The 27,993-nt window shown below is 43.8% G+C and overlaps 1 protein-coding gene across 1 annotated transcript; it reads left to right on the top strand.

Annotated features, from left to right (window-relative positions):
• The first annotated feature begins 342 nt into the window (after window positions 1-342).
• On the top strand, window positions 343-27,993 carry map3k10 (mitogen-activated protein kinase kinase kinase 10). The gene is made up of 11 exons (XM_079166982.1): window positions 343-1,394; window positions 17,855-18,035; window positions 18,897-19,045; window positions 21,021-21,196; window positions 21,604-21,850; window positions 22,591-22,713; window positions 22,806-22,944; window positions 23,490-23,602; window positions 23,682-23,959; window positions 24,564-25,098; window positions 25,846-27,993. The coding sequence occupies exons 1-11, from the start codon at window positions 386-388 to the stop codon at window positions 26,244-26,246; spliced, it is 3,351 nt and encodes a 1,116-aa protein (XP_079023108.1). The 5' UTR covers window positions 343-385; the 3' UTR covers window positions 26,247-27,993.

Here is a 27,993-nt window from a genome sequence, read left to right as displayed (position 1 = left end):
TCAGACTGAAGGCATCTTTCTGAAGGATTTCATCAGACTTGCTGTTTCTTAGATAAACAAATACTCACACCTCCTGTGTGAGCCTGTGGCAGCTTTCCAAAAGAAACAATAGTGGACACAATCAATTAGGTTTGGGGAGGTTAAACTCATGGAGTGTCATTGTTTGACCTGATGTACATTGTCCCCGAGTGAACTTGCCTTTTGGAATACATGTTACTTACACACTGCCTAGCAACAGCACAGCAGCAACCGGTGACAGGATTTGGCACAGTTTCAACAGCGAGATGTGGTGATGGGGGAGAGCAGTTGCAGCTCTCTGATCCTCTGATCCCTTCACCCCTCCACTGCTGGTGGAGGACGTCTCGTCTCTGTCAATGGGCCATGTATGGATTTTGTGCTTGAGTTGACCGAGGGCAGGCCTACAGCGTCAAACAGCAGTCAGGCTGCCATGAACCCATACGGCAGAGCGAGCGGCACAGCAGCCCCCCTGTCCTGCACCAGCTGTGGGGGCTCCTGCTCACCGCCTCCCCCTTGCCTAATCCCACCCGGGCCCCCCTCATCTACTACCTCCTCCTCCTCCTCCTCCATGCCTCCGAATATGACCCCGCCTCCGCCGATGTGCCCTGCCCCGGTAGTGCAGGTGGAGAATGGCAGCAGCTGGAACTCCTCCACCATCTCCTCCTCTGGCTCCCCAGACTCCCACCCTGGTCACCGCTGTGGCGCCAACAACCCCAACCCCTTCTGGACGGCAGTGTTCGACTATGAGGCCACAGCAGATGAGGAGTTAACCCTGCGGCGCGGGGATCTCCTTGAGGTTCTCTCCAAAGACTCCAAAGTGTCTGGGGACGAGGGTTGGTGGACAGGCAAGATCCAGGACAAGGTGGGTATCTTTCCATGTAACTACGTCACAAGGGGGGACGCCGCCAACTACCAGCAGCTGACCGCAGGAGGGCTGGTAGCAGGCGGGGTGGGAGATTGCCCCTTGGAAATAGACTTCACAGAACTGCACCTGGATGAGGTGATTGGAGCCGGTGGATTTGGGAAGGTGTACAAAGGAGTATGGCGGAGAGAGGAAGTAGCAGTAAAGGCCGCCAGGCAAGACCCCGATGAGGATATTAGTGCCACAGCAGAGAGCGTGCGGCAGGAGGCCAGGCTGTTCTGGATGCTCCGGCACCCCAACATAATATCTCTGCGTGGCGTCTGCCTGCGGGAGCCCAACCTGTGCTTGGTGATGGAGTACGCCAGAGGCGGGGCTCTGAACCGAGCGCTCGCTGGAAAGAAGGTTCCCCCGAGGGTTCTGGTGAACTGGGCGGTCCAGGTCGCCACAGGGATGGACTACCTGCACAACCAGGCATTCGTATCCATCATCCACAGAGACCTCAAGTCCAGCAATAGTAAGTACTGCAAAACAAGTGAGCCTTATCATCGGAGAGACTCTTCATCAGTGGATGGAGTTTGCTCGGTGGTCATGGAGATGTTTCAGCCATTATCATGTGACTTAAAATGGTGTGGTAAACAGGTGTTTTTTACAGGTTGAAGAGCATAATCCTGCTATCATATGACCAAAATGTGGCCAAAGGCGCTAGAATATTTACAATAAGATTTACACTAAGATATTCTTTGTCACAGTATAATTTCCAGGGTCCATAATGAACCTAAAGCTCAGCAACCTGCTGTATGTATCCTCTAACTCACAGCTGAGAGGCTCAACACCAGGTACATATGTGAGGTAGCACATATAGCAGTACAACAAATACACAAAACACAGCTCCCCTGTGAACACACCTAGCTAAAACTAATGCAATCTAATGCAACAGTCCTGTAATATATTATATCTTTATGAAGGTTATAATGTTTAGTTATTGTTGAAACAGGTTTAAAGAGGTGTTGATTCAACTTTAAGATCATATTGAAGAATGCAGTTTGAGCTGCTGACCTATGATGCGTGGAACTGAAAGCTGTTTCTAATATCATGACTTTATGAAGGGATTTATTACAGTGTATTTTCCCCTGTTCATCTGTTCTTAACACATGAGATGAACAACAGTATTTTGTTGGTGTAAAAGTGATATTGACAGAAGGAGGCAATTTTAGGCTAATGTCATCACATGTTGCCCATAGTAGCAATGCATCTGTTGGGAGGCCAGCTTGGTTTGTAGGTATGACTTCAGTGAGGAGAAGGTCTCCTGTAGTTCCCTCTCTCCATCCTAGTGAGATTTTTTTTCTGATACATAATATATTGCAAGACTCCAGGAATAGTTTGACATTTTGAGAAATACGCTTATTCTCGATTCTAGATATGAAGATCGGTACCACTTTCATGTCTATATGGTAAATATGAAGCTATAGCCAGGAGGCAGTTAGCTTAGCTTAGCACAAAGACAACAGAAACAGAGGGAAACAGCTTGGCTCTGTCCAAAGGTACTCAAATTACTTGCACCTCTAAAGCTCACTAATCAACACGTTTCAACTCATTTGTTTCGTCCGTACATAAAATAAAGTTAGTGTGAAATCAAAATTCATGTTTTACTGACGGATATGAACCGAACTATTTATTGTCTTTGCGGTGCTTTGAGTCAGCTTCAGAGATGCTGGTAGAAGATTTAGTTTGGTCTGTTTCCTCCTGTGTCCAGTCAGTGTTTGCAAAATCTTTCACCTTCAGCAGAGATCAATTATTTTACAGTATACTTAAAACAGGACAAAAATATGAAATAAGAGAAATACCTTATACAAGTAACACATTAACCACTGAGAAAGAGGATAAGGTGATATGTTGTATTGACTAATTGTCAAAATGTACATTGACGTGTAATATAGTTTCTTTGACTGGCCCTTATTAAATCCTCCGGGACAAATAAGTGGACATTTACAAATTGTACAAACAGTCATTCCGCCTTCTCGTAATCATTTCTTGACTTTACAGAAAGGTGATTATCAAGTGTTGTCATTGAATATTAACATACAGATGATTTTTTCTGGGACCTGATGTTTGATGAGAAAGTTAAATTGAACCCAGCAGGAAGGCCTAAGTCCTGGAGAGCTGGTCTCCTTCTGCCATCTTTTCCCTGTCATCTCTCTCTGCACCTCCTCCTGCTCCTCATCCTCCTCCTCTCTCCTCCCCTCCTCAAGGAGAGCAGTTCTGCTCTGCAACTCACTGGGCTATTTTTGGTCCTTTGTGCTACTTGCTGTTTAAAGACGCAGTTGCAGTTGTTGGTGCATCAAAGACATAACACAGCGAGCATCTAAGTGCATTCTGTGTGTGTGTGTGTGTGTATACGTGGAGGTCAGACTGCGTGTGTTTATCCCGAGTGACATGAGTGATGGGGGAGGGAGTGTACAAATATGGGTGGAGTGTGCGGGATGCTGACTAAAGGCCTTTTAAAGAGGGAGACAGGCAGAAAGTAAGTGAAGCTTAAACACACTCGCTGCCTCATCTTCCCAAATGTTTCCTAATCTTCAATCCTTCACTCTGTCTTTTTGAGTCTCACTCTTCAACATGCATACCCTGCTTCCATGTCTCCCCCCTCCCTGTGTGGCTCAGTAACAGTAACATGATGGGGGGATCGGATGCGTATTGGACAGCAGAGCCCTGGCAACAACGCCATAACGCTGCCTTTCCATGGTGACATGGGCACTGCTTCTGTGCCACTGAGTCATACAGCTGCTAGCCGCTGTCAGCTGCTGCACAAAATGTCAGTCCCCCAATTTAGAGTATTGTCTGTGTGAAAATAGCAACTGAACAAGTGCAGGAATGTCTCACGAAGGGCTCGGAAGCTGTTTTCCACCCCGATTGATGACTGAAAATGTGTGGGTGCTAATCGTTAAGTATGTGATTAGACTGTGACTCACACCCATGTACTGAGGGATGGTTGCATTAGCCTGCCGATGCCCAGAAGGGTGAAGCATGGAAAGAAAGTGAGAGAGAGAGAGAGACAGTTAGAGAGTGAAAAGGTCGGGAGAATAACAGGGTGGAATAGATCAGGTTGTGGAGTGAAAATGAGCTCGAGGACCAGAGAGAACGGAGATGTATGCTGCGAGAGAGGCGGCTGATGGGAAAGAACAAGAGAAGGAGAGCGCGGGGGATAAACAGCGGTTCATCTCAGTTTTGGGTTACACCTCAGCTCATTGTCCAGGTGCGCTGGTCTCAGGTGTCCTCTTCAAGCCGCCGACCACTTGGCATCACTGCGGTTACAGAGCAGCTCAGGCCCCCGAGCCTCTCCTCTGCCTTCCATCAGCCGGCTTCTGCGCTCAGTAAAAACACAATCTTACAGTAAGACAACGACTCAATCGTCATTCTGCCTCAGAAGAATTCATCAAGGCAAAAATTGACACTGCTCATAGACTCTGTGTGTTTGAAGCTTTGCTAACATTTTACAACTCAGGGATTTTTTTTTTTGTATTTTTGGCTCACTCGCATGCTTTCATCTAATTTTATCACAGCCAAGTTAAATATTTTTTAAAGGCGTGTTCTCGTGCTCGTGTGAGAGTTAATTGTAGTGCTGTTGTTAAGGCCCACAGTGGTGAGTGAGTCTGTGTGACGGGGATAATCTGATTACCGTGACCTCCTTAGAGTGATGTCACAGCATCTTTGTGGGTTGGCAGGTCATGGCCCCCGTGGTCACGCCTTACCTGTCACTCTGATCCTGGATCAGCCTCTAGTCTCTCAAAGCATAGGGCACCAGTCCTCTTTGACTGGCTCGATTGACACGTGGGGTTAAAATAGAAACAATGGAAAGATCCAGAGTGCTCTTGATCAATATAGACATTATAGTGTGAGACAACGATTCATCTGTTGTTTGTTTTCTTGATAAATCAATTAATGGTATGGTCTTTAAAATGCTTACACATTCAAATATCATTTTGTTGTCTGACCAACTATTCAAAACCAAATTATATAACATTTAATATATATATTAATATATATAAGACGGTAAGAAAAAGAGTAACTAATCACATTTGAGAAGCTGGAACCAGTGCATGTTTAGAAATGTTTGCTTATAAGATGAGAAAAGATCAAGTTAGTCGATAATCAATTCAACTAATCAGCTCAGAACCATATTTGACTAGATATTGATTTTGTTAATCGTATCTTATTATCTTGTTATTTTTTTCATAATTGCATGGCTACGTAATAATTATAATAATTTATTAGGATAGTTTTATGAAACAAAAGTAAATGAGGTAAATGTACGTAACCCACCTTATATGTAATAATTATATATATCATTATATATCTCATATCCTGGCAGTGGTATATAGTGGTGTGTGTGTATATATATATATATATATATATATATATATATATATATGTATATATATTCCAAAAGCACCAATTGTAATCGGTATTATAACTAGTATTGTATGTTTTTCCTACTGTCTGTTGTCACTTACTCACCTCAACAAGTTTGAATTTAGATACTTTTTGTAGAAGGCTTTAGGCCACAGTTGAAAAGATCTAACTATTGTATATTAATAAAGTGGTATAACGACAGCAAAATCAAACACAGCAGAAACAAAATTCATCTGCTGATGAATACTGTGTGATACAGTCAAAAGCTCCAGAACAAGTGAGAAAGAGGACCTTGAGTTGATCTGCTTCATTACCACTGCCAGGATATGAGACTGAGTCACGGTTCCTTTTTACAGTCGGGCCTTCGTGTACGTTAGTGACACTTTATATAAAGCTCTCTAGAGGCTTTGAGTCAGCTGCAGGTAAGACAATACAGGTGAGCTGATCACCTGTCGCAGTAAGACACAGGCCAGGTCATATCTGTCCCTGCAGGCTGCTCTCACATTCAGCAAATGTCGTATAGTTTGAACACCGTGAACACACATACAGCTAATATTTGTCTTTCCCTTGGAGCTCCTGTTAGATAAGATGTCTCTTAATCCAACTCTTACTAAAACAAACGTGAATATTAATTGTAACGTCATGGTCCCAGATGAAGCTTCTGTGATGTTATACTGTGAATGCAGAGGCTAAGAGACCCACTCAATAAAGACCCAGCGCGGTTGACATCAGCTGCTGTTTTGACCGCTGTAGCTTCAAATGGACGCCATGTTTACACGGTCAACAATCATCTGAATAATGGGAAACCCGTGTCTCGAAGCAGACTTGTCAAGTAGGCGCCTACGCTATTTGCTCATTGAGTTGGCTATTACAACGCAAGAACAGACAAATTAAATAGATCGCTTGTTTGTTTTTCTTTTAATTTTGGTTTGAAACTAGCTACCGTGACATGAACAACGCACACTGTAATAGCTAGTTAACAGATTAGCGAGGCGAGATATGGCAAATACTTGCTGTCATAGAAAAGCCTGCATCTGGCTGTGTGTGTGTGTGTGTGTGTGTGTGTGTGTGTGTGTGTGTGTGTGTGTGTGTGTGTGAGAATATCAGAGTGAGTCTGTTGAGGAAAGGATTAGAGTGGAGGCCAGTGCCGGCTGATAATCCCTCAGAGAGACAGAGCGGTGGAGGCCGAGACTGTGACTAACCGGAGTGTGAGCTAGCAACGCGACAAAATAGAGAGGAAGAAGCCAGTATCTTCTAGCCTAAAGTGTGGAAGTATTTCATGGGCGTGGATTTGAGGAATGATGTGCATGTATATGGATATGGCTCCTAGTGATTAAGGGTGTAGGTTAGTTTCAGATATGGTGGTTGGGGGGAAATTGCTGCATTATACTGCACTTACCCTACTTAAAATCCTTTTTCAGTAAAATCAGTTTCAGTGATAGCATCCTGGAGCTATTTTGAGCGAGATCATGGGTCATACAACACAAGCTCTAATGTAGAGATTATGCTTCACTAAATATTCACAACCAGCAACAAACTGCCAGCTTGTTATGTAGCTAATTGAACCAACTAACAAACCAAACGTTAGCTTGCTAAGATGAACCCTTTCGTGATATGGCCAACACATCTGACCTGACACTTGAAAACAATACTGTTTAAATGCTGGATAACAACGTTGAATGCAGGACATCTTTAAATTCTTGGAAAAGTAGCTCAGTGGAACATGAAGCCAAACAAGTTTGATAAAATTACCCAGGTCTTCCACACTGCTTCAGCATCCGTCGGAGCAAGCACACTAACGTTGCCGTTGACCCTGAAAGTTGTAAAATGCTCCACATGAAGGGTTTTGAAACGTGAGGGCAACATGCTCACTGGTGGAAATTAGGCTCTTGGACAGAATGATAACATGGCAGGCTGCGTTTGAATTTCTGTGGGAATGTCTGCGAGCTTGGTGCGTGTGCAGTAGAGTTCGTGTGGAGGTCGGACAGCAGTGATGCTGGCGCTAGGGCAGAGAACTCGCACTCCTACTACGATGCGCATATACACATACACTCATGTACACGCTGCAACAGGGCAACAATGACCCCATTCTCACACAGCAGCCCAAGACACAGCGAGAGAACAGGACTCACAATGACAGGAGTCACTGCAGAGGGGATGGGAGATCGAGGCAGCGAGGGGCGACTGTAGGCCATGAATGACAGAGCGGAGAGATGGATGGAAGCAAGGCAGGATGGGTAAAAGAATGCAGTGGCTGTGGAGAAATGCCTGGAGGCTCGGTTGGGAAAGGGAATAGAGAGATGGATGGGGGAGGGAGAAATGAAGGCAGGAATAGGGAGAAGTATAAGGCCAGTTTGAGAGGAGGTCAAACCATTCTTATTTCTCTCAGTGAGCAGGCTAGAGATTAAGGCTAACGTTCGTGATGGACTGTAGACTGCAGTTTGCCACTATCTGTGTCCGTCTGCACTGTAGGCCTCATTATATCACTATCAGTACACACAAGTTCAAGTCAAAGGCACCTTTTATATCTGCAACCATATGAACACCAGCATGTGTAGGTAATAATCTGACTTCTGAAACAAATTATTTATAATGAGGAGCAGTTTTTACAAATCATGTACTGATTTCTGGGCTTTGCTGTTTGAATAAATATTTTGACCCTATACATTTTCATTTGGTCCAGTGACCTAATATCCCAACAATAATGAAATGGATTGCTTTGAATTTGGTGGAGATATATCAATGATCCCCAGAGGATGGATCCTAATGACTGTGGTGATCCTCTGACTTTTCATTTAGTGCCATTATCAGGTCAAAGTTTTCATTTGGGTAATTCTTTGGTCCAAATACCTTCAAAACGAATGACATTCCTTCAGCACTGTAGGCTACTCATGTTTATGCAAATTAGCTACATTTAGCATGCTAACCATCAGAATGTTAGCATAGGCTACTGCTAGTGTGGCTGTAGGCTACCTCAAGGCAGAAAATTCACCAAAAAACACAGAGCAGTAATGTTTGTTTTCTTGTTTTGTGGGAGTGAGTTTTGTTGAATTTTTACTTTCGTTGGCAAAATCCATTCAAACTAGACATCTATTGTCATGTTGAGATTCGGCATCACTACTTCAGCAATGGAGTAGAATTGTTCAACAATCTCAGACATCAAATGTGGGTAAAAATGTGTGTCAGGACATTTAATTTTAGACTCCCAGTGTTATTCTGAAAGCAACAGGGAGAAAACCAGAGACTGACAGCAGCCTCATCAGACCAGAATGCAATGCTGCCACAAGACATGATTCACATTGTGGAAGAGTTGATTTTACTTATTCTCATTAGTAGTGGACTGAAGACGCAGGTTGATGGCTATCAGGACTGTTGGAAGGACTTTGGACTGTTTTCTGTTCTCTGGCACAATGTGAACTCGGCCACACTGCTAACAGATGTTTGTATCTCCCTGGCTGTCAGATGGGAACACTGCTGAGTTTCAGTCTGTCTCAGTGAGTGAGAGACACAGGGAGAGCGACAGTGACACAGCTAAACCAAACAGTGACACCCAGTCAATGGCTGCATGATGGCTGCAAATGAATACACAAGCATGCACACAGACACACACACACACACACACACACACACACACACACACACACACACACACGCACACGCACACGCACACGCACACGCACACGCACACGCACACACACACACGCACACATCGTTTTCTCCACTGCTCAATAAAAAGTTGATTTGAAGCCAGTTAACAGTGAAGACTCCCCGCTGCTCTCTTTTACTGCAGTGCAGCTCAGGCTCACTGTGGACCAGCCAAGTCTACTGGCACACATTTACACATCCTCCTGTAGTGCGTTGTTGTACATTATGAACTGCATAATGCAGCTGAGTAACAATTTGAATCACAAACACACCACATTGATGTTTGCAACATATGTACTGTGGTTTGATTTGCTGCTTGTGATCACTGTTCAAATGTCCGTAAAGAATTTTTCACACTCTGGTTCGTCAACTACACACAAGCACACACACACTGTACACCGGTGGATTATATAATTGCAGTGTATTTGCATAAGCAGACAGAAGGCTGGAGGATCTTCTAGCTTCTAGGCTTTTTAAATTGCTGTCTGCCAAACAGGCCCAAAATGTATTTAATTCTACTCTGAGTCAGGAGACAGGCAAACAGTAGTGCGGTAAACACCGACGCTGAACGTCACAGGCAGCGCCTTTCCTCATCATCAACTCTAATTCACCTCAGCTCTTCAGTCAGACGGAGCGTCTGAGAAGCACCGGCACGAGAGGTCGTTTGAAATTAAAGTCATGATGGCAAAGTGTAACCACTCAGCTAGCGCAACAGAGACAATACATTTGTGCGTCTCTTTTTTTTAACTTTAGCTATCAACTGGGTTTCTTATAAGTGAAAGTTTCCTGCAGAATAACACTCCTGAATATAAGCACAGTATGACTTTGTGCTTCTCACCACTACACGGGGGCGAAGCTGTACATTTCAGCAGACAAAGCGACAAACACAGTAATGTCACACATTCACACTCACATTGGCACCTCCTGGGCTGTTGTATGTTCGGTGGCGGTTAACTCTGCTCTTAGAGGGTCATTGTTGTTTGCCAGCAGCCTGGCACGGAGAGTGGGGAGTCGGGCCAAGCAGAGAGGGCGCTGGGTGTCCCCCGAGCCCGAAAGTCCTTCATCCACTTTCATAGTGGAGTCAAGTAGAGGACACTTCAGCCAGACGTGTTTGGAGTCTAAAGCATCAATGCTAATGTAATGTTTTATTTATGTTCACTATGGAGATATGTTGTACACTTGAGCTGAGAGCTCATGGTCCAAGCACATCTATGTTAAATTGATTAAAATGACATGCAGTAGACAACACTGCTCCTTATAGCGATGTGTTGTTGCTCCTATCAATTAAAACGTGTGCAGCCAGTGACTTTTCAGTTTTTCACTGCAGAGAATAGCCTTCTTTAAACAGGATTTTCTTTCATTTCAGTCCCACTCATCTTAAACAAAGTGAAAAACTGTGCGTCGGGCAGAGATGGGGACTTTGACTTTGGACTTGTACTCACTTGTTAAGTTGTTCTTAAGTGAGAGATCTTTTAACACTATCAAATAAATAGTTGCAATAATTGGATTTGTACTGGAATGTTAAATTAAGCCGTTTTGGTTTGTTTTTGCATCGTAATTAATAAGAAGAATAGAAACAGACTTGAATGTGTTTGTTTTGTCAAAGTGATTAAGAGTTTGTCCTGAATCTTCTTTGGGGAAACAAAATTGTAGTTACATTTTTGCACCCAACTAAAATTGTATTATAGGAGAAGCACCCTGTTTCCTCTTTTGCCCTCTGTAACGTTGGACATCGTTAGATTCAGCCTCGAGTTTGAAAAGTGGATTTATATTAATATTTTGCAGTTGTTGCACACAAAAGCAGTATAGCTCTGTGCAATTCGTCAAACTAAAGAAGCCTCAAAAGTAAAAGCTTGTCTCGAGTATAAAAAAAAAAAAAGAAGCTTAAATCTCTATAAAAATTCCAATTCTGTAAGATACATTTTTTCTTACCACACACACACACACTCTCCAGGCAAAAAGAGCCAAGAGAAAGCCGCCTCATTTAATACCTCAATCTCTTCTGAGAGAGAGGCTGCCTGGTCACACGAATCTGGCAGCTGTGTTTGTGTGGAGACAAAGTGAATGGCTGCAGGGTGAAACTGTGCCACTGCGCGGCTCAGGATTAGAGCCCCGATGGCCTGTGGTGGTACAAGTGGAGCCAAACAGGGTATCGATGACATGGGAGCATACTCACTACGGCCTCCATATCAAAGCATGGGGGAATGGGAAGAGACCCAGGGATTCGCTGCACGTCTTTCTCTGGTGCTCATCAGTTTTTAGTCTTAATTGAGTGTTGTTTACGTGCTCTAAAATATGCTCTAAATGCTCTAAGAGTCGTCTCTGATGTGTCTTAGTGAAGCAGTTATATTTTCAAACTTATAGATAACTAAACTGAATGGTTTTGATAGAGAAACAACGGCTTTGTTTTCAAGCTGTAGATCTACTACATGCCTCTGCGTTTTTAATTTTTCACACTATTTAAACTAGATAGATAGAAATGTTATGTCTTCCTCGGCTTGAAATAGTTTGAGAAACGAGATGTGTGAAAGCCAGAGGAAAATGGAGAGACCTATTGAGTATCTGGTATGTGCTGCCAGAAACATGACAAAAGCTCTCCCTCCAGTCATCTCTCTTTACCTCTAGCGGCCCGCATCTTTTCATCCGCTCATTATGACCTTCTTTCTCGTAGTGCCTGTTCCTCTTTCTCATCCATCTCACTCTCTGTTTCCTGCCTTTTCCTACTCTTCTGCCCCGGCCATTCCTCCCTTTTCAGCTGCTTCTTTGCCATATTTCATTCTCCTCTCTTGCCCTCATTTCTGCAGCTCTTCCCTCTTGTCATTTTTGTCCCTTTCTTGCCTCCTTCCTCCTCTCATCCTCCGTATCCCTTCCCCCATTCATCATCTTCAAACCGCCATGCTCTTTGCCTCCTCATCTTCCCACCCCCCCCCACTCCCACATTATGTACACACAATCTACCTCTCAGTTTTTTGACTCCCTCCACTCTTTTGCTTTCCCTGCGTCTCTTCTTCCATTTCTTCTCCCCGGTGTGTTGTGATGGTAGCCAGGCTGGCGACAGCTGCACCAGCAGACAGTGGGCACCGGCGGAGGGAGGGAGGGAAAGAGGGGTCGACAATTGGGGAAAGGGGGAGATGTGAAGATGAAGCGACAGTCGAGATGGTTGAAGGGGGAGGTTACTTTCTTCATTGGCACGGTTTTGATATTTTTTCCGAGGCAGAAAACAGGGACGTCGGGGGGGGGGGCGGGCTGCTCAGCATCCCACGGGCCCGTATCCCACCTGTGTTGATGCACCGTCGGCTCGCTGCCACGTCCGTCAAGTTGCTGTATTTGTCACCCTGACAGACGGCTGGGACCAGCACTGGGATGGTGGTGTTGTTGTGCCTAAACAACCAGCAGCTCTGGGCATGCTGGGGGAGTGAGAAGCTGTGGAGGTGTTGTTGAGCCGTGGAGAGTTAGAGGGACGTATCAGAGACTCCGTCGGGAGTTTGTTAGGACCTGATTCGCTGACTTGGCGACACGGCAGCAGCTGTTCCACCCTGCAGCTACACCTGTTTCTGCAGAAGAGAGGAAGAAGGATGCGTTAGAAACAGAGAAAGGGAAATGTTCTGCTCTCATACACCCCGAGAAATTGCCTTCATGACTGATGTTCCATTTTTTCCCCGTATCTTGGTAAAGTTCATTCCTGACACACTGAGCATTGATGATTTGACATAAGGCTCCACTTCATTAACCCTCGAGTATTTTGTATAAATGTTGTCATCCCAACAGAGAATCCACTTAATTTAAAGGGGAACTCCATCTATTTAGTATTGGCCTTCCCAGAAAGATGGCAAACTAAAATGGGAACAAATCAAACAATAGATGATGAGATACCCAGACTTTTATCCAAACTCCAAAAACGCTGGATGCTATACTTCCCATAATGCATCATTAGACCCTCCCTACCTTTTTAAACTGCCAAACCTTTCAGACGCATGTCCACCAGTATGTAACACAGGTGTTTAAACAATGTGTTGTCCTAAACCCAGTCTGAGATAACCCTGGTGACATCCTCAATGTTATTTTCTCAGACTGTAGAAAGTCACAGAAGACAGTATACAGCTGTTTTCACAGGAAGTATACTTGTAAATTCAGTGGAATGCCCCTTTAAACAGACCATTAAGCGACAGGGGAAAAGAGAAAACAAAGCGTCCTCATAGTGGCATGAGGGTTATCGTCTCTTCTTTCCCAGCGTCATAGTCTCGGTCCGTGACCTCTGCCCTTGTTACCATAACAGCAAGTTAATGACACAGCAGACTGAACTGAGCCAAAATAACACGAAACAACAACAGTCGAGCTTTGTGTTTCCTTCTCTGTTCAGGAAATACAGAACGCACTGGTCTTAATATGTGGTGGGAGGGGTATTTGATTTGTAATTTTGGCAAAAAAATCGAAATGCACTTTTAACGTTTGTACTCAATTCAGTTTTTTCGATTGATTTTCTTTTTTTTAATGTTTCACCTGTAACTGCAGAAGACCAACACCTCGATTGCCTCAGTTAAAGACTAAGATAGTAAGAGTCCCGAAAAATCTTCTTCTCATACTGATGTCTGCTTTTTATTTGGCACTTACAGGTCTTTGTAAGCGGTTAAATTGTGGTTCAGACAAGAACAGGCCAAAGATGGCAAAATAAATTAGGGAAGGTCAGTTTCATCACTTTATTCAACAGTTACAATAAAGTCCAACATTTGTTTTTTAGCTCAACCATAAATTCACAACTTTTGGCAACAAAAACGGCAAAAACGTGCATCAAATCCTCCATCCTAAACCTGTAATGCATCCTTGTTTCCCAGGTTCTGTTCTGTAGGGAGTTTCCAGATTATAACCACATGCCAAACATGTTTGTTTATGGTGTTATAAACTTCGATGTAAGTGGCTCTGACAGAAATACCATCACTCAGAAGACCTTTTACTGCATTCCACTGTGGGGAAATACCTGAGAGGGCTAATGTGTCACCTGTGCTCGCTGCACTGACTAACCACTCTGGAGATCATTAGTCAGGCTGAAGCCTCGCTGGTTTCTCCTCCATCAGTGTTTGAACAGCGGCTCCAAGTTATTTCTCAACACTGAGCTGGGGTCAGGGTCCATGGACAGAGGAGAGAGTGGTGGCAGTTCAAAGGTTAAATCAACAGTTAATCATACGGAGCAGGAAACTGCTGCTCTCTCTCTCTCTGTGAGCTGAAAGTTGACAATCAGCAGGTGTTTGTAAGAGCTGATCAATAATACTGTGACATAACTGCAACAATAAAGGTTCACACTGTGTGCCCTAAACCTCCAAGTAGCACTCCTCCAAGTCTGCACTCAATGACAAACTGGTGCATACCCGCAGTGTGCCATTCCTTCATGGGTTATCTTCACGAGGCATCACACAGACCTTTTTTAAACATTATCTGATTATCTTTGCTGAGTAGAACCCCTTTGAGATCTGGGGCATGGACATAAAAACTAGAACAGGATCACTTTAGAGTACTTTTTTATTTGTTAACTTGATACTGAAATAAATGTTTAATTCCAAAATGTTATTCTTTCCATCCATCTATCTCCATCTAACCATCATGGGCCACCTCTTTGGTTTGGAGTGAAACGTCTCAACAACTACGGGGTGATTAGTGATTCATTTGATGATCCCCTGGCGTTTCTCCCATCACACTTTCAATTTGTCCAGCGCTTTGGTTTATGACCAAATACCTGCAAAACTAATGACATCCCCACCAGCTTCAGCCGTACTTTAGTGCTAATTAGCTAATGCTAGCATGCTAAACACAATACCTGTTAAATAAGAGCATTACTACTACTCCGGTTTTACTTTTACCTCACCACAGAGGCTCAAGATCAAAAACAAACGTTGGACCTCGTTGTTTATCTCACTGTTTGGTTTTTATCACAGCCTCACAGAGCTGAAGGCTCGTGTTCATCAGCTGGATTACATTTATTTCGCAGCTCTTTGTTGGTTACGAACACAACACAGGTCATTAATAAGATAAAGTCTGACTGATATCAGCTTTGCAGAGAAAGGTCTCATTGGAGGACTCTCTGTACGTAAAATAAATCCTAAAAGCAGCAGTTATTCTTGTTGATTAATAGTAAAATAAAACATATTATAGTGTGAATAATCAACGGCACATTGTGGCCTGTGATATTTCACAGAATGCGTGTTGCTATGTAAGACTTTGTGTTAACCAGGGAGCTTGTCATCCGTATTTCTGGCTTTCTTCTCATCCGTGTGCGTTACTCTATTTTGAGATAACATTTCCAGCAGCATTGCATTGTGTAAAAGCCACACTATCCTCCAGGACTTCTTTCTCTCCCCTCGCTGTGACAGAATGTGCTGCGATGCGGGTGTTATTTGTGTATCGCTGCCCTTCAGGTTCCTGTGCTTCCAGCCGAATATATAAACATGTTGATCTTTGGTGTTTTGACGTATGGCTGAAACGCTGTTGGCAGTGAAAACCTGTGGCGGGATTAATGAATGAGCATGCGCAGGTGGCGTTAAGGAAGCAGCGCGGAGACGTTCTCGAGGTGTGAAAGTGACACGATGATGTTCTAATTCAATCAGGAGGAGAGCAGGTGGAAGCGCTGCTTCACTCACACGTTCAGTTTCTGTAAACAGTCCTCCATTCAGTTTCTGTCTTTCCTCGTCAGCTCTCCCCTCCCTCCACCTACAAACCACGATGTCCTTTTGCCCGTATGGATGTGCTCCATATTTATACACACAAAACAAACCAGGAAAGGTACACACCCGTCTCAGCATGCAAACACATCGTTCTTTCTGAGTTTCACTGGACTCCATCTTTTGTTCTCCCAGAGAGACAGAAGGAGTTAGCCCCGAGGAGACAGATGTCCCTCACAGAGACGACAGTATCAGAAGAGAAAAGACAACTGGAGACAATCTCTGAAGTACTTGTTCACTTTAGATACAATTTTAAATGCCAAAAATGTGATCACCTGATAAGATATTTTGCATTTTAATAGATTAAACCACATTAAGTCCAACATAATAGAAAGAAGGCAGCAACACATTAATGATTTAATGATAGATTAATCTGTTGATTATTTAATTTATTTATTGTTGGTTCTATGACCTGCCAGAACATAATGAAAAATTCCCCATAATAGAGATGAGGACGTGTTAAATACGATTAAATAAGATTCAGTTTTCTTTAAGAATAAGAAAACCAATAAAACTTCACATTTGAGAAGATTTAATTTGGTATATTTGCTCAAAATTGTTGAATAAAGTTTCTGATGCTCCACTAATTGTTTTGAATAGCAATTAATCTACATATTATTTTCATTATTAAAAGATTTGCCCATGAGATGTGGATGAAAATAATAATAAAAAAATGGCCAAGGTGTCATATTTAAGCCTTTTACTTAAGTAAAAGTACATCTGCAAGTTTTCTGGGCCATACTACACACTTTAATGGTTTAATGGTGTGTACCTCAAAATTGTACTTAAGTACAGTACTCGTGTAAATGTACTTATATACGTTCCACAACAGTCTAAAACCATCAAATCCTTTGAGAACCTGCAAAAGTTTCGCAACTTTGCTTTGAAAATACCTGAAACGAGGAATTGATTACTGGACCGATTGTTTCATCTGTAATATTAAATAGTTAAACCTTCACACAAAACTCCAAACATCTAAATACTGATCACATGTCAGTAGTAATGTAACTCTGAAGGGGAGCTTTTACAAATAAAATATTAAATGCAGAACTTTAACTTGTAATGAGAGTATTTTACAGTGTGGTTCTGCTACTTTCACTAAAGTAAAGGATGTGAATACTTCTCTCTGACTATGGAAATATGTACAGACGGGTCGGAGAGCAATTCTTTATCACTGAAACTGGTCTCCTAGCGAGCTTGTGGACAGAGCAGAGCACAGAAAGACACACCTTTATCACGTGAAAGGTTCTATGTGTGTGCGTGTGTGTGTGTGTGTGTGTGTGTGTGTGCAGGAGTGCATGTGTGTGTAAACAAAGACGCCGCTGTGTGTGTGTGTTACTCTCTCCACCACCCTTTGCATACGCCTGTAGATAAGTGAGAGAGAGAAAGAGAGAGAGAACAACTCCCTCCTACCTCCCAGTGCCTGTGATGTACAGTCCAAATATTTCCATAGGAAGCCCTCACACGGAAATGAAGGAGGAAGTCGTACATGGACAAGAGAGAAAAGGGACAGAGAGATGAGGTTAAATGCTAATATTGACAAGGATGCTGTGTACATGTGTACATAAAATGACACTGTATTGTAAATATCCTCTCATCACACACTGCTGGACAAGTTGTGCCCTCCAGCAGAAACCTGGCGAGCACACTGGTCCGACCACGCCTGCTCTGTAAACACGACTGTGTTTTTGAACTTGCACAGCTTTTACATCTTGTTTTTGAACGTGACACAGTTTAGTTGGAAAACAGCTTGAACTTCACTTTAATCAATAAGACTGTGTGGTAAAATGCTGATGATTTACCAGTCTATCCTGTGCATTATACACGTTTTGTTTAACAATTTGATCTACTGATTATCTTTCCAATCGATCGATTTATTGCTTGGTTCATAAAATGTCAGAGATACAGAGTTTTACAAAGACCAGGCTGAGGTCTTCAAACTGCCTGTTTTGTTCGACTTAAATAAAACAAAAAAATATTCAAGTTGCTATCATAAAGAAGTAAGAAAACAAATCTTTACATATAAGAACTTAATATAACATATTTAGTAAACAAAAACCTGATAATTTGCTCTCTTTGCTGTCTGTTTAGTTTGATCCAACAAGACAAAACGGTACGGACAACCTCCTGAGCCTCTTAAAGTGTGTTTTAACTTTTTCTAACACCGTCATCTTTTAACACAAATCTTTTGTCTGCTCCTCTTCCTCAGTCCTCATCCAGGAGCCGGTGGAGCGGGAGGACTTGGGAGGGAGAACCCTGAAGATCACAGACTTCGGTCTGGCCAGAGAGTGGCACCAGACCACCAAGATGAGCGCAGCGGGGACGTACGCCTGGATGGCCCCCGAGGTCATCAAGGTGTCGCTCTTCTCCAAGAGCAGCGACGTGTGGAGGTACCGCCCTCGTCTCCGAGTCTCACCTTCCTGATTCATACGGGGACAAATGTAGCGGGATATGTTTTACACATGTATAGTGTTAAGAATCAGGCTTGAATTAAGCATATTGGTCTTTTTTTTTGTTAATTACTGGTTGAGTTTTGTGATGATTTATTTTACCTAATTTTCTGTCCAGGTAGGTCAGATGTAATTTTCAGTATGCATCAGTGGCTGAGGAAATATACAAATACTCAATTATAGTTAAAATTTCACTGAAGTAGAATTATGCGAGCATCATTAGCAAACTGTAGTAAATGTATCAAAAGTTAAAATAATCTCTGTGACTGTTACTCTGAAGACATATGATATATAATATATACAGCATATATTATATAATTGGATTAACACTACTGATGCATTAATGTGTTAGCAGCATTTTACTGTTTTACAGACTCTCTTCACATTTTAAATACTCTTTGTCGTTTTAATCTTTAACAGTGCATCATATTTTATACGCTCATTATTTGTTTTGTGTTTAAAATATTTTAGTAATATGTTAGATGACTTATAACTCCAGCTATCAGATGGATGTCGTGGAGTAAAAAGGGAAATATGTCTCTTTGAAAAGAAACAGAAGTAGCATGAAACTGAAATACTCAAGGAAACTACCACACATCTGTACTTGAGTACAATATTTAAAGCTATTTTTATATTTAACAAAAAAAAAAAATAGTGCAAGGTTCAGTTACTGGAAACAGATGAAAGCTTTCTGTGGTCACTGTTAAGAGATGGAAGGATAGTTTTTGGCTTCAGCTGTGACATTAAAACGTAGAAATGAATAAAAACATAACTTTTTCCTGTTTGTGTCTCTCGTCACAGTTTCGGTGTGTTGCTGTGGGAGCTGCTGACCGGCGAGGTTCCCTACCGGGAGATAGACGCACTGGCGGTCGCTTACGGCGTCGCCATGAACAAGCTAACACTTCCCATCCCCTCAACGTGCCCTGAACCCTTCGCTCAGCTGCTGGAAGGTAAGCAGCCCGACTCCCTGCACACTTTGAGAGAATCATAATATCCAAGAATGCAGAGTCAATACTGCCGTCCTTGATGAGAAAGTGATAAACAAGCTTGACAGTTGTTTGTGTTTTGATCGGTACGACTTCCTCCTGCTTGTCTCACTTGTCCCATTCATTCATGGTTGACGAGCAAACTTTCAGGAGCTCTATGTTTTGGGATTTTACTGTACGCCAGTCATGAAATATGACCTTAAACATGTCACTGATGATGCAGAAAGTCACTTTGAAAAAGGCCTCTCGGGTGTTTGCATCCACTGACTTTAAAGTGGTGAGACCTTCCTCCACAAGTATTCTGCATCTGGGAGCTGAGATGAACACGAAGAGTTAAAATGGACGAGGACCGTCTGAGCGGTTTCATTAAGTTGCTTTTTATACATCCTCGTGCAGTCCTGCTCCCCTGGGCCGGGTTTCTCCTTTTCACCTTGCAAATAATAATGGGGAGTATTAACCAGCTCTTGTTTCACAGTTCAGGTGATCTCTGTTTAAACACACCTGCCTTATATCCATCTGCCTTAATGTGATTATTCACGCAATGCAAGCTACTTTTACTTTTTTTTTTTTAATGTAGATGGTTAAGCTGCCGGACAGGTTTTTTTAAAAGAGCTGTTTCAAACTGTCAGCCAACTTCCCCTCCCACTCTGCTCCTAAAGCTCTTTTCCTCCTCATTTCGCCTCTCACTGCGCTTCATCTTATCCATGTTCGTCCGTTAATCTCTCCTTTGTCATACCTCGCTGCTCCCTACACTCTGTTTACTCCTGTCATCATCTCACTTTCATCTCCTCTCCCTCCAACTTTTATCCCCACTCTCCTTATGCTAATGTGTTTTACCTGTTACATAAATGTTACCTGCTAATAAACTATATTTTCAGGCCGTGAAACTGCTCTTAAATAACACTCTGCTTGGCCTTTTGATGATGATGTGTCTGTCAGTGGATGGTTATGGCTGTGGTTTAGTGTTGGAGAGGCAGCTCTGATCACTGTAGGTGTGCACCATGTTTCTGCAGCAGTCGGTCAGAGTTTGGCTCGTGATGGTTGCCATATGCTGCCCCATCTTGTCTTGTCATTGCCGACTCTGCTGCCAGAAATTCAAGGATGATGAAGCTAAAAGTCAGGGGATATGCTATATTTTATTAATTGTAAATAAATCTCACAAAAAGACTAAAACCACCAATGAATTGATCATATTAAGAATCATCTGTGGAGCCCAAACCAGATATATCTTATTCCTTCATTGTTGTTAAAATCGATGAGCCTCACAGTTGCACTGAGTGACATGTTGCTTCACCACCATGAAGGTGCACACTGTAGTTTATGTTGTTAAATACTCACTGGTGTTAATCCACAGCTGAAAATAGTCCCCAACAAAATAACTTTTTACTCCCGCTTGAGTAACGTTTGATGAAGACTACGGTGCCCCGCTGTTATAGGAAATGAACTCAACTTTATATTTGAGATTCACGTTTGAATGAATGGGCTTTGGGCGCAGTGCGACAGACTCGGTGGGGAATCAGAAAGATGATTGACGATTTGACGGTTTTGGTGTTTTCATGCGATTTGTTGACAGTGAAAAAGAAAACATATTAAAACAGCAGCCTTATCCTTTAAGCAAGAGTGTCAGCTGAAATTCCCTTTAGCTGTAAAACTTGGTGTGCATCATTTTTCTGGCTAGTATAACATCAAATATCAAAGCCAGGATTCAAATATTGCCTTATTGATTCAAAACATAGCTACAGCAAAACAAATCTTTTGCTTATATGGAGGTTGAGGTTAAATATACTTATTGTTAATCACTTTAAAACAGCATCTGCCAAATGAATACAATGTACAACATCATATAGCGACTGCATACCATCTGAATAGGACGATAATACATATATTACATGGCTTTAACCTCAGTGATAACTTTACCTCTCGTCTCTAAACCCCTCAGAGTGCTGGAGCCCGAACCCCCGCAGCCGGCCCTCCTTCACCAACATCCTGAGTCGACTGCAGGCCATCGAGCAGTCGGCCATGTTTCAGATGCCTCTGGAGTCTTTTCACTCCTTACAAGAAGACTGGAGGCTTGAGATCCAGCAGATGTTTGACGAGCTCAGGGCCAAAGAGAAGGTGAGACATCTGAAAACGCCGATCGAGTCAAGTCTAATTTTAGAGAAATGTAAGTTTTAAAACAAGTTTCCAATAATAAACTGTATATCTGAGGATGTTTACATGTTTCATTAGAGTTTATTTATTCAAACAGAAGAGCGACTTCAGCAGAAAGTCACATATTATATTAAGGGTGGCAGGAATCTCACCACGTCGGTCTCTGATTATCATATCTGTCTGAGGTGTTTCTGAAAATTACAATCACCTTAGCAACAAGCGTTTTGCCAAAAGAGGTGTTAGAGGAGGTGCTGCTGTGCTAACAACCTCTTCCTCTCATCCTCAAACTCTCCTCTTCTCATCTCCTTCTTCCCTTCCTCTTCTCGTCCTCTTTTCCTCTCCTCTTCGTCATCTTGCTCTTCTCTCCTCAGGAGCTGAGGTCCTGGGAGGAGGCGTTGGCTCGAGCAGCCGAGGAGCAGCGGGAGCAGGAGGAGCAGCTTAAGAGGAGGGAGCAGGAGCTGGCGGAGAGGGAGATCGACATCGTGGAGCGAGAGCTGAACATCATCATCCACCAGATGTACCAGGAGAAGCCCAGCGTGAAGAAGCGAAAAGGACATTTTAAGAAGAGCAGATTGCTGAAGCTGGGCCGAGACAGCAACTGCATCAGTCTGCCCTCTGGTGGGTGGAAAAGGAAACTGCAGGCAGATTGCTCAGTTTGTTTTGATCTGATGAATGCAACGCAATAAACTGGCAAAGCTCCCAGTTAACATTGTTTTTTTCCATGTTGGAAATGTAATACAAATACAAGTCTTAGAGATAAAAACACCAATAATAAGTGAATCTACACCAATACACTGCAAAGTCAACTTCACTTCAATCTCCTTTAATTTGAAGAGAGGAAAACCACACTCTCAGATCCAATGCTTTCAATATATCAACATTTCACACTCCATTTTAATAGAGAACATTTTAGAAAAACGGTACTCTCTATAAAGCTCTATCCAGCAAACGTTTCATAGTTTTACTTAACAAACTAATTACTAAAACATTAATCGACAAATTGGAAAATGATACAAATCCTTCAGTTTGTCAGCCAGTTGATTAATGTGTTTGTGTTAGTTAGTACAGTATATGTTACAGCCCAGTCAGACAGGGAGGATTCAGCAATTTACTGACAAAGTGAAGATTCATAAACCTGGTTCAGGGTCCAGGTGACTGGGACAGGTGGGAAAGTCTAAGGGCATCGGATGTAGAAAGACAGGAGACTGAGGGGATGAAAGTGAGATGATGACAACCATCAGGACACCATTGTGTGACTTCTAGCGGAGCTCATACTAGTCTGCACCTCGCTGTTAGGACATGTCTGCCAAATGAAAAATGATTCATGTGATAACTCCCCTCTTCTCGCTCACCTGTAGGCTTTGAGCATAAGATCACAGTTCAGGCGTCTCCCAGTGTGGACAAGAGGAAGACTCAGGGAAGCGAGAGCACCACCCCGCCCGCCAGCCCGGGGGTCATGCCCCGACTGAGAGCCATAAGACGTGAGTGAAAACAAACGGAAGTCAGGTAGCAATCCTGTGTGAGAGAAAGTCAACCCAAGGTGAGAGAGTAACGATATCTGACTGTCCTTCAGTGACGCCGAGCGACGGCAGTAAGACGTGGGGTCGCAGTGCTGTGTGCAAGAAGGAGGACCTGTCGACCAGCAAGAAGAAAGGACGCACCTGGGGACCGAGCTCCACCCTCCAGAAGGAGAGGGTCGGTGGGGAGGAAAAGTACGCGCTCAATTTCTTTACATATCAGTGGTGAACGAGTTTTACCTGATGACGCCAGTAAGACTTTATGGGGTGCAAAAACCTTTACCTGCTTGTATTAAAACAAGATTATTTTGGGAAACGTTTCACAAATTATTCACGGTAAATGACGACATGATAAACAGTTTTGTGATGCGACAATTTGCAGCAGGTTAGCAGCGTTTTCTAAAAGGAGGAGAAACACAATGTACCTGCAGAGACAAGAATTTGATCACGAGGATCATTTTCTCTTACGGTTGTCATAGACGAGACGAAACCGCCTTTTCTCATATGTTTCTGGAGAGATTATTTCTCGTAACGCGGAGAAACAAAAGCTTTCGATCAATATGTCATTACTGTGTGTGGAGCGGCCAGAAGAAGAGCAATTATCTCTGGAAATTTGCTGTCCTGACGTAAACATTTCTGGGTCTGAACATACATATTGCTTGTTATTTGGTTACGTTGTTTTATGTTTTGTAAGTTAGTTCAGGTTGGCGTTGTGTTGACATCATGGTCTCTGTTTGCAGATTGAAGTCACTGGGTGAGGGATCCAAAGTTTGGTCGTCCAGTGCACCAAATCTGGGCAAGTCCCCCAAACATGCACCCATGACCGCCGGCTTCTCCAGCCTCAATGAAATGGGTGAGTCTTTACTTTTCATTGTTAGTTAGTGACGAGAATCAATCATCTTAACCCCTCTTTTATTTCCTGTCTTCAACAGAGGAGTGCTGTGAGTTTGAGGAGTCACCAGGGTCCACTCTGCCCTCAGAGATCAGCAGTAACGGGGCCGCGGAGGACTCGGGCTCCCTTTGGGGCAGTAACGTTGGGAATACCAGCTCCTGTCAGGGGCCCGGCGGGCCGGGGACGGGGTTGAGCTACCAGGACTCGCTCCGTCGGTGCAGCCAGAGGAAGAAGAGCGATATGCTACTGTTGGGTTGTGCCTCTCTGCTCGCCTCCGTTGGCCTTGGACAAGACCTGCTGCAGCTGGGAAAACTACAGGTGAGAAAACAGAGAGAGAGAACATATAAGACATCTTTTCACTGATAAAACCTCAACAGAAGCCCAACCAGGTCTCTACTAGCAGGTCAATATTTCTTTTATAGTACACCTTGAAGGAAAATTCCAGTCATTTTCAACATCAGTGTTATTCTAGTTACATAATCAGTAGATTAATAGGCGAGCATACCAAGCGTGGTTTCATGATCGTACAGTCTCCTCATCTTGAACTACTAAAACACCTGTGGAATGACATAAAACAGGATGCACCAGCTGCCAAATTATCTGTGCCATCCTGTCGAGTCAGCATGGGCCGAGGTCTGCGTGGACGGTTTCCAGCACCTGATTGATTTTGTGTTGTGAGGTTTTCCGTCTGTTGTCAAAGCAGACGAGGGTGTTACGAAAGAAGTCACAGAGTGTACAGCGAGAGGATGACTTAAAGTATTGATTGGGATGTAAACTCTGCTGTAGTTTCCTTTGACAAGGCGAGGAAGTGATTATTAAAGAAATAAAGTAACATGATGTTTTTCAGCTGAATGCATTTTGAGTAAGACAGCAGCTCGATGGTCCGACAGCCTTGTTGATGCGACCTGATTGTTGTTATCAGGTGCTCAAGGATGAGCAGGACCTCAGAGAGGAGCAGCGGAAGAAGAAGGAGGGTCTCTTCCAGCGGACGGGACGTTTCCGTCGCAGCACCTCTCCGCCCAGCCGAAACCTCTCCCTGTCCCTCTCCAGACATCACGACTCCACGCTGCCCAGCATGGACCCGTCTCCCTCTGTTACACTCCTCTCTTTGTCCTCTTTGTCTGACTGCAACTCCACCAAGTCCCTCCTTCCCTCCGACCCAGACGACTACCCCCTGACCCCGGTGACGGGGCTCAAAACCCCGGCGGCGCCCCCGGCTCCTGCCCTCAACCCGCTCTTGGACCTGCGGGCGGAGAGCTTTAAGAAGGAGCCCAACCAGTCGCTCACGCCCACACACGTGTCTGCAGCGATGGCCCTGAACAGAGGACACAGACGGACCCCTTCGGACGGGGCGATACGACCCAGAGCTCAGACTCTTGGTCACTACAGGACGCCGTCAGATGGAAGCATGCCCATGCCTCCTCCACCGGGGGCCCCACGCATCACTACTAAAAAAGGTAAGAGACAAATAGTGTAGAACATGTCTTTTACAATGCTACAGGAACACATGATTAAAGCTGAATGACTGTTCATCCAATATTTGTTTAGACATTTTACTGTTGTTGTGTTTTATTTAACCTGGAAGTCTCTTTCGAAATATATCTTTAACAGGAACAAACTAGACACAATGGCAGCGTTTAATAGTTAATATAAAAGACACACAGTCTCTCACATGGTATTGTTGCTGAGTACAGGGACTGCTTTGAAATCTCTTCCCTTTTGGTGCATTCAAGACTTGTGGGAAACTCTGCCGTCCTGGATTAAAGCTGGGGGAGAGAGTTTTCTGGAAAAAGCGAAAGCCTGCCAGCATTTGAAAAAAAAACAGCAGTTCTCCTCACTCTGTCCTAAGCCCCGCCCACCAGACCAGCACGGGCATGATGCATGGGCTTCATTCAGGGCCCTGTACGAGAACTAGTCATCCATCATCGATCGTCCGTCATCGATCGTGATTGTGATCCTGATGCTGTTATAGTGGCAATTCTATGAGAGTTTTCCTCCAGTTTTCTTTGCAATCGTGTGGGCCCCTTTGAGATGACATACTGTGATTTGAGGCTTTAGCGAACATTTTCTCTACATCTCTGAAACGCTTCGCCGATATTGACACGTGTTTTATTGCGTTTATTGTACGATTTTCCAAAATCAAAAGATATTAAGGTGGCTTTCATGATGAAACATTTATTTTACATTATTCTTGTGTTACTCAGGTACACAGGACACCCTGGACGTCCCCCGGCTACCCGACCCCTCCATCATCTTCCCGGTCCCCCATCGCCGTAAAGCCCCCGCTCCACCGATCCCTGACACGGTTCCCCACTGCCTCATCAGCCCTCTTGAGAGACCCAAGACGCTGGAGTTTGCCCCCCGGCCTCGGCCCACCCCGGCCAGGATGAGACCCGACCCCTGGAAGCTGGGCTCCCTCTCCCGGACCCTCAGCTCGTCGCCGGGCAGCAGCTGCGACAGCCCCCTCGGCTCGGGGGACAGCAGCGCCAGCACCACGCGACCGAGCCTGATGGACATGGACGTGGAGGGCCAGAGTTCGGACCAGACTGTCCCTCTGTGTGGACAGCGGAAGCGTGCCGCTCTGTGTGGACAGCAGTACTCATAGTGGAAAACAGCCACGTCTACTTTTCTGCATTCAAACCTGTTCCAGGACTTTTAGAGCTTGGGCTGAATGCCGACTGATGTCTGAGCCAAGCAAAGTAAACTCACTGAAGTTTGCAAAAAACATCCCACCACATGTCCCGTTTTAGGCACTCACTGGAAGCCATTCCGCTAATGTGTCCCTTTAGTGTCCCAATAAGGTGTGAAACCCGAACAGCAAGCCTTTCCATGATAGTGCTCTCTAACCTGCACGGCACTGAGGGTCCTAGAGGCCTTTTAAAAGCCTTGTAGTGTGCTCGCCCACCTACCTTACGCAACACTTCTCTCCCTCCTTGGAAGCCATCTCTCCCTGCTTCTTAGTGCCCCACGACAAGGACACACACAACCTTCAAAAGCCATTCAAGTACTTAAAAAGCCACGTTGCTATCTTTTCATTCCGACTTGTCTGCCTGTGCTTTTGCCCGTCTGTGTCGCTGCCCACTTTCTGCTTGCTTCTCTCACTCCAAAGAAAAAAAATGTTCATTCACATTTCACATGAAACGTTTCAGGAGTGTTTCATTCACAAAGAAAACAGGAACCGGACTGTTTAAAATTCTTAATAGAGAGTGTCTTTGTTCTTATTTTGCACGCCAACTGTTCTGCCGGAGCACAAACATTTTCCATAAACTCTGCCTTCATCCTCACATGTGTCATCTCTCTGCACGGGGGTCATCGTCCTCTCCCCTCAAAGACCAAGACAGGAAAAAGCCTTTCATCTCACAGCACTGGTGGACCGGTTATATCCTTGTCTCGTACAGAAAAAGAAAAAAAAAACAGAGTTATTCTCAGTGCTGGCACCATCCCAACCTGTTCGCAAAACGTTTTTCTATTGGTTTGGCAGACCAGGTGTGTTTCTCTCTGTGTGAATGTGTAGATATTACTGTACATGTGTGGAAGAACAAAATGGGTTCATTTGTTTGCGTGCTAATGCTTCTTCAGTGCATGTTGTTTTACGTGTGAATGGTTCGCTGAAAGACAAGTGCAGCACTTCTTCAAAATATGATCTCATCCGTTTGTCTTTTACACTCTTTACATTCCTCACTCGCAGTCAGTAGCACTCTGTGTGGATCCCGCTCACGCCACTGAAAAGGACACAAAATAAGTGGACACTGAGGGATAATGCTACCTGAATTCAACATCAACCTCATGTTGGACCGTTTGGAAGCTTCATATTCTGCTCTGACCGGTTGTGTTCAACATCAGTGGCATGTTAGGAGCCATGCTGTGCATCTGGTCAGCCTCTCTGTGGACCAGTGGACTCTGCTCACGGCTGACAAATCAACTTTTATCTTTGCACGGTGATCGAAAAGTTCGTCTTGGCCGCGGGTGGTATTTTACTTGACAGTGCAAATTTCCCTAAGTGAGTGTGTGTGTGTGTGTGTGAGGGTGAATATGCGTGTTTGTGTAACTATTTGTATGGGATGATGACAATCCCGTCAGAGTGAGCCTGAATCTCATTCTCCTCTTGTGGTTAAGAACACTGAGTATTTATTAAATTTATTGTTATTATTGGAAAAGATTCGTTGTTATTACGATGCTCTTCCTGGGATATCTGTATATATTTGTTAATACAACAGGAAAAACCAAGGAAAAAACCTGCTTCCTGAAACGTCCATGTTGTCTCCTGTCTCAACCTGTGACATTTCTGGTTTCAATGAGGAATAAGTGTGAAACGTGATGAATGAGAGACGAATAAAAAAAAAAAAAAGATG

This window comes from Pholis gunnellus, assembly GCF_910591455.1.
Source record: "Pholis gunnellus genome assembly, chromosome: 9".
Taxonomy (NCBI): Eukaryota; Metazoa; Chordata; class Actinopteri; order Perciformes; family Pholidae; genus Pholis; species Pholis gunnellus.
This window is presented reverse-complemented; position numbering and strand designations above follow the sequence as displayed.

Bases quoted from the DNA above. Each gene is read 5' to 3' on its own strand.
- map3k10 (XM_079166982.1), top strand. From the start codon at position 386: ATGGATTTTGTGCTTGAGTTGACCGAGGGCAGGCCTACAGCGTCAAAC. The intron at 1,395-17,854 runs GTAAGTACTGCA...CCTCTTCCTCAG, and splicing joins AGACCTCAAGTCCAGCAATA to TCCTCATCCAGGAGCCGGTG. The intron at 25,099-25,845 runs GTAAGAGACAAA...TGTGTTACTCAG, and splicing joins ACGCATCACTACTAAAAAAG to GTACACAGGACACCCTGGAC.